The sequence below is a fragment of the Tarenaya hassleriana genome, unplaced genomic scaffold (genome assembly GCF_000463585.1).
Source record: "Tarenaya hassleriana unplaced genomic scaffold, ASM46358v1 Cleome8, whole genome shotgun sequence".
Taxonomy (NCBI): domain Eukaryota; kingdom Viridiplantae; phylum Streptophyta; class Magnoliopsida; order Brassicales; family Cleomaceae; genus Tarenaya; species Tarenaya hassleriana.
The window spans coordinates 1,354,601-1,365,923 of record NW_010970490.1 but is presented as its reverse complement, the minus strand read 5'-3'; the positions used below and the strand labels follow the sequence as shown (position 1 = coordinate 1,365,923).

The following is an 11,323-nucleotide window of genomic DNA, read 5'->3' as shown; positions in this document are numbered from 1 at the left end:
GGAAACAACTATATTATATCTCCATAACACAGTACAACCAGAAAAAAAAAAAGAATAGAAAGAAATTTGTGATTACTAATTTCTTGAGGCTTGCGCAATATCTGCAAGAAGTGATCCATGTGGACCCCATGGCTCATTGCTTGTAGCATCTAGAACCTAAAAAGAAAAAAAAGGCAGAGAAACAAAATATGTGACAGGTATGTTGGAAAAAAAAAACTTTCTTTAAATCCCATAACCTTGCTATCGGCCAAGTATTGCTAATCCAAAATCAGAACCATAACAATATTTCAATTGTTCATACTGAATCCAATACGATAATTCAGCTTATAAGAGGCAAACGAATCAACTCAATCACTTCCAGCAAACTATTACTGACGGAGACACGTCCTACTCCAGGATCGTATAAAACTTCGTAAAAACTAAAACAGAAAAGAAGCTAACAGCCCACTTTACCTTCTGTTCTATTCCAGGAACTTTGAGCACTTTCTTGTTAACCTCTCTTTTTCTGGAACAATCAATCAAACAAAACAAAAGGACATCTTCAATGACAAATCAGTAATATAAATACGCTCACTTAGATGAATAGCATTTAATGACCCATATTCTTTCTTAGTCACACTACTTACATGTCTCTGACGGTCTGATCAAAGGCTTTCTTCATCTCGGGAGATTTTCCACAATAATTTCACTCTTAAACAGAAGGATTAGGCGCACTTCGTCGAGTATGAGCACTTTCCCTGCCGATTATTATGAAAAAGATTCAGTTCATACATCACCAGGACAGGATGCCATAGGGAGTCCGTCCTCGTAATACAAAAGCTTGTGAAGTTCAAATTGGGCCAAATCAAAAGCTTCGAAATCAATCAACCTTTAGATCTTCGCTGGTCGAAAAGTAAACCAGTTATAAACCATACAAGCAATAAATTACAGAAAATGACCACATCAAGAATCAAGATATGCCAAGCACAACAGAAAACAAAGATGATAATGCAAAAAGATGATAAAATGAAAATAATCAAATACATGACGACAGGCAATATACGTAACACGTAAAGGAGGAAATTCCCATTTGAGATCAGATCGTCGAATCAACCGGGGGCACAAGAAAGGGTTGGACATGGCCGATTTATCGCTCAAACTCAAGGTAAACATTTTCTACGACATGAAAGATGATCCACCGCAACAAGATGCCGCGAATTCAACCAATTAAACGAATAAAAGATGATGTCAGAACAAAAATCCAGACATCACGCCCATTTGAGATCGAAATTCGAATGATAACAGCCAAAAATAGATCAACGCAAGGAAAAAAAGGGAAACATCAACGTTCAAATGCACCTAGTCATGGATCTAAAACGAATATATCCCCTATAAAAGTCAAACACAGAGCTCTCGTAAGGCTAATCACAACCAGTAATCCAGCTGGTTGGGCTGGTTCGATGGCTCTGTATGGATTAGCAGTTTTTGAACCCTCGAAAAGAAAATTCAGCTTGAAATTCAATCGAAGCCTCAGATCTAAGAAAATCTAAACAAATCTTTAAATCCAGCAAAGAAAAACACGAGCCTGACCTTAAAGACAGCGAGATCAAACCGGCTAGAATCCAAACTTGACCGCAAAATGGAACCGGATCGCGAATCTGCGAGATACAGAGAGTACGGCGACGAAGAAGAAGAAGAAGAAGACTGGGAGCGAGAGAGAGAAAAGGAAAAGGCGAAGAAATCCTTGGAAGCTTGAGGTTCAGATGGTCTCCCGTACTGTGGTTTCTCACTGCCGCTCTCTCTCTCTCGCTGGCCCGGGTTAGAGAGAGAAGCAACGCAACCCCCAGCAGCCAAAGGAGAAAACTTTGATTAAAAAAAGAATTTGAAGAATGTAGAAAATTTAGATCTAATTAAAAATAAAATAAAAGGAATAAATACAGCGCATCTAATCACAGCTGTTTATTTTTATTATTCCATTTTCTGTTTAAAAAAATTAAATTATAAATTAAAATAGGTGATTCATTTTTTTTATTTTTTTATCTTGAATATTATGCACCACACCATCTTATAATCATATATCAACTTTGGAGGTAATAATTCTAACAAACTCGTTACATTCCATTATGGTATTTTGTCCTCACTAGTTAAAATTGTGTACCCGAGGGGTCAATGAAATTTATCTTTCGGATGATTGTGTAAAAATAGAAATAATTATCACGTTTTTATCATTTTATGTTATACAAAACGAGAATTATTACAACTGAATTTCGAATGGCCATTCTTTGACAAGTAGATCATTTCAATTTAATACTAAAGAGAGATTAAAATTCATAATTATGTAGATATTTCCCCCTTGGTAAGCGGGCCTAGATGTTAGGCCCATATTTAGCAGAGCCCAAGCCCATTTTTCCATAGCCCGTTTAAGCTATATGCCAAGACACGTGTCAATCTACGATTGGTGAAAATTTTCATGCTAAAAGCGCTTCCTTGGGCAACAATCCTCTGTTTCGTATTAGTCGTCGTCCGTTGTGTGTGATTATTCACAAACGAAAATAGAAAACCCTAGACCCAGATTGTTCGGTTCCTTCAACACCCAGGTTTTATTTTCTTCCGCGACAGGAATTTCAATCGAATCCGGACACAGCAGAAGGCACAAGGCGAGCATCTGCGCGATATTTCTCCGATCACTTGACCGGCATCGATGGTGGGTTTCTCTCGCCGTTCTCATATCTCGCTGTTTTACAGAACTTTTCTCTTGTGACGAATCATGTGTCGAATCGATTAACTAGCTGAAATTGAGCTTCGGGTGGATTCATTTGTTGTTTTAGGATAGATTTACAACGTGAGGTTTGCATATTTCTGAGAGATTCCTGGGTTCTATGAACAGGGTATGAAATGAATTAGTCGGTTGTTTTCGTCATCTTTTCGTGAAGGGTTTTCTCGGGGTTACCATTTGCCTATTTTCTAATCAATTTCAATTGCACTGGGTAATTCTTGCTTAGGTCGGAAAAGTTTCGTTTTTTCACGAAACCCATGTAAGCGAACATTGTTGTTTTGTTTCTTGTAATTGCGTTGGAAAGTTTCTGAGATCATCTGTTCGTTTGATTTCATGAGCTATACTTGGTCAATTTTGTGTATGCTTTAATGCTTGTGTGTAAGTCTATGCATCGTCCAGTTTACATTTTTATTGCTCAGAGGTCTTGTCTCCTTTTCATCCTTGCATATCTTGTCTCTGTGACTTCAATTTGCTGATCCATTCTTTTTTTTATTTATAATTAGGCTGCAAAGATTCTTGCAAACTTGATTGTGATGGGTTCTGGGATATTGGCTCGGGCTTTTGTTCAAGCTTATCGTCAGGCACTTGCAAGTAAGATGTAAACCTCTTCTTCTTCATCAGCTGTCGGCCTCCATTAGGCATTAGCTGTGTTATGTTTATTCTATCCTGTTATTATAACTCCGATGTGTAGCTATGCGTGGTTTCTTAGTTAACTTAATTTATTGTACCTTGGGGTTCTATAAATTCACTTTGCTACATCTTCGGATTTGCATTGATGTTGATGTGGATACCCAATAACAGAACTATGCACAAAATACTACTGTATGTTTGCTTATTTGGTAAGGTTCTCAAATGATAGGTGCACATGTCATGAATTGAATCTTTTGGGAACTGGTTTTTGCATCTCTAGGGCTTTGTTAACCTATCGGAAAGTATGTTTGCATATTGTTTGCAGTCTCCTCTGTTTCTTGGATTATTGACAGATGATAAGAAAGACGAATGAATGGTGAATGCTATGTTTGAAGGTGGCTGCTCCCTTAACTTCTAAAAATTTCTTTTTCAGATGCATCAAAGACAGGTGTTGCGCAGGAAGCAATGCAGAATGCAGCCCGTAGGGCAGGCAAAGTCATGACCGAGCAAGAGGCTAGGCAGGTTCTTGGCGTGACCGAACAGACATCTTGGGAGGAAATCTTGCAGGTATATATACACATTTCCTTCATTGCCCAAGTATGATTTAGGGTTCAGGGATTAGGGCTTATAGTTTCTCCTTTTTTTATAAATCCGAAAGAAGAAGAAACCAAAACTCTGTGTGTGTGTGTGTGTGTGTGCAGAGATACAACACTCTGTTTGAGAATAACTCAAAAGCCGGGAGTTTTTACCTTCAGTCTAAAGTTCACAGAGCCAAAGAATGCTTAGAAGCAGTGAACCGTAGCAGCAAAGCTGACGGTGTTTCCTAGTTGATTGAAGGCTATCATCCCCTTTTACAATACTCTAACCTCAATATTTTTGCATATACATCTAATAATGGAGCAGTGAGTTACGAATATGTAATGGTTGTATTTCCTTTAGTTTCCATCACAACTCGAAACTCTATTCAGACATCAAACGGACTTGTCAATGTAAGAATCTCCAAGAGTGACCATGTTTGCCTGTAAATTGCCTTCTTGGGTTGGGTTTTTGCCCCTTTATATATAAACGCGTCTTGATTGACGGTGGATTTATTAGAGATTGAGACAATAACATTGATAACGCAAACTGTTAAGAAATTACAAAATTAGAGGAAAGTCAAATTGTATTGCGCTGTAGAACTGGAAACAGGACAGAGTGTCTAACGTGAAGAATTGAACCACAAAGTATATATTTATACTATTTGGAGATGCAATCATGAGAAGTTATATACACACAATTCAATTGACTTTATGGTATGGAGTTTGCAATGTTTGACCGATAAAAACCCGACATTGCTGCCATTTCTTCTTCACTAGTCGTTGGAACGTTACTATCATATAGTTTATTATTTATATTTCCCCGATGATTCCGTGATGAATAATATTTTAGATATATAAATAGAATTTTCGTTAGTTATGGCCTAATGATTATAATTTTCGTTTAAATTTTAAAGATTGCATCTTCAAAACGACATTTTCCACGATAAATATCCAAAAATAATAGTATTATGTTTCTTGTTAGTTATGCACGCTTATAACAAACAAATCCGAATTAAATATTAATTAATTATTTTGGAACTAATGTTACTTAATTTTGAAGTCAAGTGGAAGAATGTCTGACAAATCTCAAATGATCCGTCCCGACAATGAAGGGTAGTTGTGTATATATTCCGTAAACGGGTTTAACTTATGGAATAGTCCTAATTAATTCATTATTGATTAATCATCATCTTGTTCTTGTTGGCGCAAACCTATCCACTCCTCTGCATATTAAAGAAAATATCTAATACATACATATATATATATATATATATGTGTGTAATTTTACATCTTATGTGTAAAGTAAAGGATGGAATAAAATCATTTCGTCCACTAGAATTGCGAAAGACCACATGCCCTCCATCTTACATGCATGACAATGCCAGGACATATGCATATTTGTCTGTATATATATGTATAAATGTGTGTGGGTTTATCTATATGTATATATGAACAAACACATGATATCGAGAACTGTCAAAAAGCAAATCTTTACAGCGATCAAAAGCAATGATGTCTCTTTGCCTTTATGTCAGAAGGCAGTTCATAATACGAATTATAGAGAAAAGCCATAGATTTTACTGATAATAATCACTCTCGATACATAAAACACGAACGAAGCTCCAAATTAAGAAGGATTATACAAAATACAATTCTATGCACAACAAATAAATTACACCTTTTTTTTTTTTATCATCACCAACACTTCGGAGGAAGAGTACATGACGATGATGACATAAGACATAATTGTGTTCGACTTGAAGACAGTACTAAGATAAACATGTGGAAGATGGCCACCATAGAAGTGGGAGAGATTTGGTCCGCAGTGTGAGATATATGGTTCTTGGACGCGAGAACGGGACCATTATTTGGTGAACTCGGAGATGGAGCTTCTAGTTCACTTCTTCCCATCATGGGCACTTCCTTTATTCCATTTCTTGAAAGCAAACCTAATAAACATAAGAGATGATTAATTAACCAATGATGGAAGAATTTAGGTCCAAGGAAAAGAATTATATATGGAAGTGGGTGTACCAAACATGAATAAGAAGTGATGGGCAACTCACTTGAATGATTGAAAAACTTGCTTGAATGGGTTGAGCCTAATAGTGTGTGGGAGGTGGTGGAGATGCGTACATGTAGACTGGAGGAGGAGGAGATTTCACCGGAGGTGGGGGAGAGTGGTAATAGTACGGTGGTGGTGGGGATTTTACTGGCGGTGGAGGAGAATGGTAGTAGTACGGTGGTGGTGGGGATTTCACCGGCGGAGGTGGTGAATGGTAATAATATGGAGGAGGTGGAGATTTTACTGGTGGAGGTGGTGAATGGTAGTAGTAAGGAGGTGGTGGGGATTTTACCGGTGGTGGAGGAGAGTGGTAGTAGTACGGCGGTGGTGGGGATTTCATCGGTGGAGGTGGTGAATGGTAATAATATGGAGGAGGTGGAGATTTTACTGGTGGAGGTGGTGAATGGTAGTAGTAAGGAGGTGGTGGAGATTTTACCGGTGGGGGTGGAGAGTGGTAATAATACGGAGGTGGCGGAGATTTCACTGGGGGAGGTGGTGAATGGTAGTAGTAAGGAGGTGGTGGAGATTTTACCGGTGGGGGTGGTGAATGATAATAGTATGGAGGTGGTGGAGATTTTACCGGTGGTGGGGGAGAGTGATAATAATATGGAGGTGGAGGAGATTTTACCGGTGGAGGTGGTGAATGGTAGTAATAAGGTGGTGGAGGGGATTTCACCGGTGGTGGTGGAGAATGGTAGTAATAAGGTGGTGGAGGAGATTTCATCGGTGGTGGGGGTGAATGGTAATAGTATGGAGGAGGTGGAGACTTGACCGGAGGTGGGGGAGAATGGTAGTAGTAGGGAGACGGTGGGGACTTGACCGGTGGTGGAGGTGAGTGGTAGTAATAAGGAGGCGGTGGAGATTTGACCGGTGGTGGAGGAGAGTGGTAGTAATATGGAGGTGGGGGAGATTTGATCGGTGGTGGGGGAGAGTGGTAGTAGTACGGTGGCGGAGGAGATTTCATCGGAGGAGGTGGAGAATGATAGTAGTATGGGGGAGGAGGAGATTTCACCGGAGGTGGTGGAGAGTGGTAATAGTATGGAGGTGGTGGAGATTTTACCGGTGGTGGTGGTGAATGGTAATAATAAGGCGAAGGAGATTTGACCGGAGGAGGTGGTGAATGATAATAGTACGGTGGTGGTGGAGATTTTACTGGTGGTGGTGGGGAGTGGTAGTAGTAAGGAGGAGACTTCATCGGTGGTGGTGGAGATTTGTAATAGTAAGGAGGAGACATCATCGGTGGCGGTGGAGATTTGTAATAGTACGGTGGATGGTAAGGAGCGGGGTAATGTACAGGAGGAGGTGGTGGAGATTTGTAGACATATTTTGGAGATGGTGGTGGTGGAGATTTGTAGTAATACGGCGGGTGGTAAGGAGCCGGATAATGTACCGGTGGCGGCGGCGGAGATTTATAGACATATTTCGGAGATGGTGGTGGTGGAGATTTGTAATAATACGGCGGGTGGTAAGGAGCCGGATAATGCACCGGTGGCGGCGGCGGAGATTTGTAGACGTAAATCGGAGATGGCGGAGGTGGAGACTTGTAATAATAGGGAGGGTGATAAGGAGCGGGCTTGTGACATTCCTCGTACGGTTTCTCCGGTGCATAAGCGAAGGGCTTGGCGTAAAGTACAACCTCGTATTTTGTCTTAGATTTCACCCTAAGTTTCGCTCCTTTGTTACCCCAATGGTAACTCGTCGGCATATTACACGGCGAACCCTTCGGCGGCGCATGAAGCTTCGCTGTACATGCTTCGCCTCCGTATTTGCGGTAATCGTATCCTTCGACGGTAACTGCGTATTTACCGTTGATCTTCGTTTTACCGTAAGCTTTCACTGTCTTGTCTCCGGCTTTACACGTCACCTCCACAACCGCGCCTGCATGGCAAAAAAATAATTATTGTTATTGGAATGTTATAAAATTGTGATTTTATTTATTTTGTTGTATCTCTAAGTCAACAACTGCTTCTGTCTTTATCTTGACCAAAACAATATTCTTTTGTCCATTCCAATAATTCATACACGTCCTATTATCCAACTTTTTTCTTTTTAGTTCATAATAAAGTTTAATTATGCGGAGGATTGTCTTATAACATGTTTTCCGCATCGAAAATTAATAATGATTTGTCAAATAAAATTATTAACGTCACTTCACGAAGAAAACCAATAAGTATATTAAGTCTTGAATTTTGAAATTTTTTAAATGATTAAAATTATAACACTTGTTTTCTAAAAAGACAAGCAAGATAGGCATGGTTCCAAAACATTATCAACCTCCATCATTTAACGACAAAACATAAAAAAAAAAAAAAATCTATTTGTTTTAAATTTGTAATAATTTATATCAAATCGAGGGAAAAAGAGCCTAAGCGGAAAAAACTAACCAAAGCTGCCCATGAACTTAGAAACTTACCTTTGAGGTGCTTCTTGTCGTGGGACTTCTCGGGGTGAGCCCAGTCGTAGCATCTGAAGCAGTACACTTTACCCACAACCTTAAAGACAAGTGGGTGAGGGTGAGGGTGAGGGTGAGGGTGAGGGTGAGGGTACGTATGGTAAGGAACCGGCGGAGGAGGAGATTTGTAATAGTAAGGAGGAGAGTATGATTTTGGAGGCGGTGGTGGGGATTTGTAGTAGTAAGGTGGAGAGTAAGTTTCCTTCGGTGGTGGGGGAGATGTGTAATAGTATGGTGGTGGAGGTGATTTCATCGGCGGTGGCGGAGAGTGGTAGTAATACGGTGGAGGGTAGGATTTTGGAGGAGGAGGTGGTGAGTGGTAATAATATGGTGGTGGGTAAGATTTCGGAGGAGGAGGTGGTGAGTGGTAATAGTACGGTGGCGGTGGAGATTTTACGGGAGGTGGGGGAGAATGGTAATAGTACGGTGGTGGCGGAGATTTCACCGGAGGAGGTGGAGAGTGGTAATAGTACGGTGGCGGTGGAGATTTGACTGGTGGTGGAGGTGAGTGGTAGTAGTATGGTGGCGGTGGAGATTTCACCGGTGGTGGAGGAGAGTGGTAATAGTATGGCGGCGGCGGAGATTTGACGGGTGGTGGAGGTGAGTGGTAGTAGTATGGTGGCGGTGGAGATTTAACCGGTGGTGGAGGAGAGTGGTAATAGTATGGTGGCGGCGGAGATTTCACCGGCGGTGGAGGAGAATGGTAGTAGTAAGGCGGTGGAGGAGAGTTCACCGGAGGAGGTGGAGAATGATAGTAGTAAGGAGGTGGTGGAGACTTCACCGGAGGTGGAGGTGATTTGTACTCATACGGTGGAGGAGGAGACTTCACCGGAGGAGGTGGAGAGTGATAGTAATACGGTGGAGGAGGAGACTTCACCGGGGGTGGTGGCGAATGGTAGTAGTATGGAGGCGGAGGAGATTTCACCGGAGGCGGTGGCGATTTGTACTCATACGGTGGGGGAGGAGACTTCACCGGAGGTGGCGGAGATTTGTACTCATATGGCGGAGGAGGAGACTTTACCGGAGGCGGTGGAGATTTGTATTCGTAAGGCGGTGGAGGTGGAGAGCTGTAGTAGTAAGGTTCAGTGGCCAATGTCGAGCCAACGAGTAGTGCTAAAACAGCAACTACCCACTGTGGCCGGACACGACCCCATGTTGGAGCCGTCATCCTTCACCGGAAAATCTCACCGGCGGCGATTATTTCTCCCTTCAGATTCTCCAAATCTTTCAAAGAGAGGAGAAAATATCTATTTCTCGAAGAGGGAGAGGGAGGTTTTCGTTGTTATGAGTTTGTGCATGGGAAAGGGCCGTTTATATAGCGAAGAAGCAGTCGTTGGGGGTGGCTTTCACAAAGTGACCAATTCCATTTTTTTCATCTTTTTTTTTTAATTATTTTCCTCGTGCATTTATTTATTTATTTATAAATTAGCTGTCAATTATTAGTTTCGGTATTTTTCTAATGAAATTTGATGGGCTCTCTACGCTGGTCAGAAAACTAATCTCCAACCACCCAATTGAAAAATCATTGTCTGATTTTATCATTATACTATATGTTAATAGGTGACATATACCCACATTCAATATCATATAACTTTCTGTATCTTCATTATTATTATTAATTTATTATCATCTACTTGTAAAAATATTTATTCTTTTGATGATAACGAGCAAAACAGTAGATGTTATAAAAAGGGCTTATAGTAAAATTCATAAATGCATGTATAATTTTTTGGTATGCAGATTTACAGTTAAAGGGCACAAGCGAGGACCACATATTTTCCCTTAATGCATCATACGATGTGATCGAAAGGTTCCTAATTTTGCATTCCATCGAAATCGGAAATTAAATTTATTTATAAACTTTTGATAAAGAAACACTAAGGGAGAAGGTAATATAATTAACAGTAGCCTTATACATTTTTTTGAATGTGGCTCGGTTTTATTATTTTGGATTTATTCTTTATTTTTATTAAAATTACCGATTTTATAAAATGATTCTTATTTTTGTTAATTTTTCATTGTTTTTTTATTCACTTTAAATTCGATTAAATTACTTAAAAATTATCTGAAATAAATTATATTATCAGTATAAATTAATTTCTTATATTTGGGATTGACAATAATAATGCTAATTATGTGTGTGTGGAAAAGAAGGTAATAATTAAAAGTTTAAGTCAACTGTAATGAAATTTCTGAGATAGACCATTAACATCAACAGCAAGACAGCCTGTCTATGAATATGAAACCGAGTTAAATTCAAAATTAAATTGAAACCAAATTATCTAAACCTGAAACTATATATATATATATATATATATATATGGAGAAAAAAGAAAATGAATTTGATAATTTGTCTCACGCATGTATTATTAGATATATCGCTCTCTTGACTCGTTAATTATACAATGTCGACTCACTTCCCCACACATTGATACGTATTTCAAAATTGTTATAACCACATTATTGTAATTATATATGCCCTTTAAAAAATCAATTTTTTTTTTTTTTTGCAATTTTAAAAACTCCTCGTATATATATGGAATTTTGGTTTCCTCGGTGTATATCTCTCGAGCCTTTAATTATCTTACGCAAGAATCAATTAAAATTTTGTGTTGGCAAAATCTCTGACAACAATGGATAAATTTGTATTAATTGTTCATATGATTTTTAATTTCCATGTATTTATTATCTCCCTTAAATGTCGGGTTATAATACAGATTCTTGATAAATCTCCCCATGCATGCATGTATGCATACACTTATATATGTTGTATATATGTAAACCTTTGTGTGTATAAAATATATATATATATATATATATATATATATATATATATATATATT

The 11,323-nt window shown here is 39.1% G+C and overlaps 3 protein-coding genes across 4 annotated transcripts in view; 1 reads left to right on the top strand and 2 right to left on the bottom strand.

Annotated features, from left to right (window-relative positions):
• The window catches only part of LOC104802295 (clathrin interactor EPSIN 2-like), a 6,582-nt gene extending 4,741 nt beyond the window's left edge, over positions 1–1,841 (bottom strand). For both annotated transcript variants that reach the window (XM_010525826.1, XM_010525827.1), the window contains exons 1-4: positions 1,570–1,841; positions 627–737; positions 454–505; positions 77–156 (exon numbers count right to left, since the gene is read on the bottom strand). In XM_010525826.1, coding sequence (XP_010524128.1) covers positions 77–156; positions 454–505; positions 627–661 — 167 coding nt within the window. In that variant the 5' untranslated portion in view covers positions 662–737; positions 1,570–1,841. The remainder of the gene's footprint in view (positions 1–76; positions 157–453; positions 506–626; positions 738–1,569) is intronic.
• Positions 1,842–2,506: 665 nt separating this feature from the next.
• On the top strand, positions 2,507–4,465 carry LOC104802294 (mitochondrial import inner membrane translocase subunit tim16). Its single transcript, XM_010525825.1, has 4 exons — positions 2,507–2,683; positions 3,259–3,346; positions 3,819–3,952; positions 4,087–4,465. Exons 1-4 carry the CDS (start codon positions 2,681–2,683, stop codon positions 4,210–4,212), a joined length of 351 nt encoding a protein of 116 aa, XP_010524127.1. The 5' UTR covers positions 2,507–2,680; the 3' UTR covers positions 4,213–4,465.
• Positions 4,466–5,518: 1,053 nt separating this feature from the next.
• On the bottom strand, positions 5,519–9,773 carry LOC104802293 (extensin-2-like). The gene is made up of 3 exons (XM_010525824.2): positions 8,442–9,773; positions 6,030–7,906; positions 5,519–5,912 (listed from the first exon to the last, which is right to left on the bottom strand). Exons 1-2 carry the CDS (start codon positions 9,646–9,648, stop codon positions 6,066–6,068), a joined length of 3,048 nt encoding a protein of 1,015 aa, XP_010524126.1. The 5' UTR covers positions 9,649–9,773; the 3' UTR covers positions 5,519–5,912; positions 6,030–6,065.
• Positions 9,774–11,323: the final 1,550 nt, after the last annotated feature.

Coding starts and splice junctions, on each gene's coding strand:
- LOC104802294 (XM_010525825.1), top strand. Junction 3,347..3,818: donor TTATCGTCAGGCACTTGCAA/GTAAGATGTAAA, acceptor TTTCTTTTTCAG/ATGCATCAAAGACAGGTGTT. Junction 3,953..4,086: donor CTTGGGAGGAAATCTTGCAG/GTATATATACAC, acceptor GTGTGTGTGCAG/AGATACAACACTCTGTTTGA.
- LOC104802293 (XM_010525824.2), bottom strand. CDS start 9,648: ATGACGGCTCCAACATGGGGTCGTGTCCGGCCACAGTGGGTAGTTGCT. Junction 7,907..8,441: donor CGACAAGAAGCACCTCAAAG/GTAAGTTTCTAA, acceptor TTTGCCATGCAG/GCGCGGTTGTGGAGGTGACG.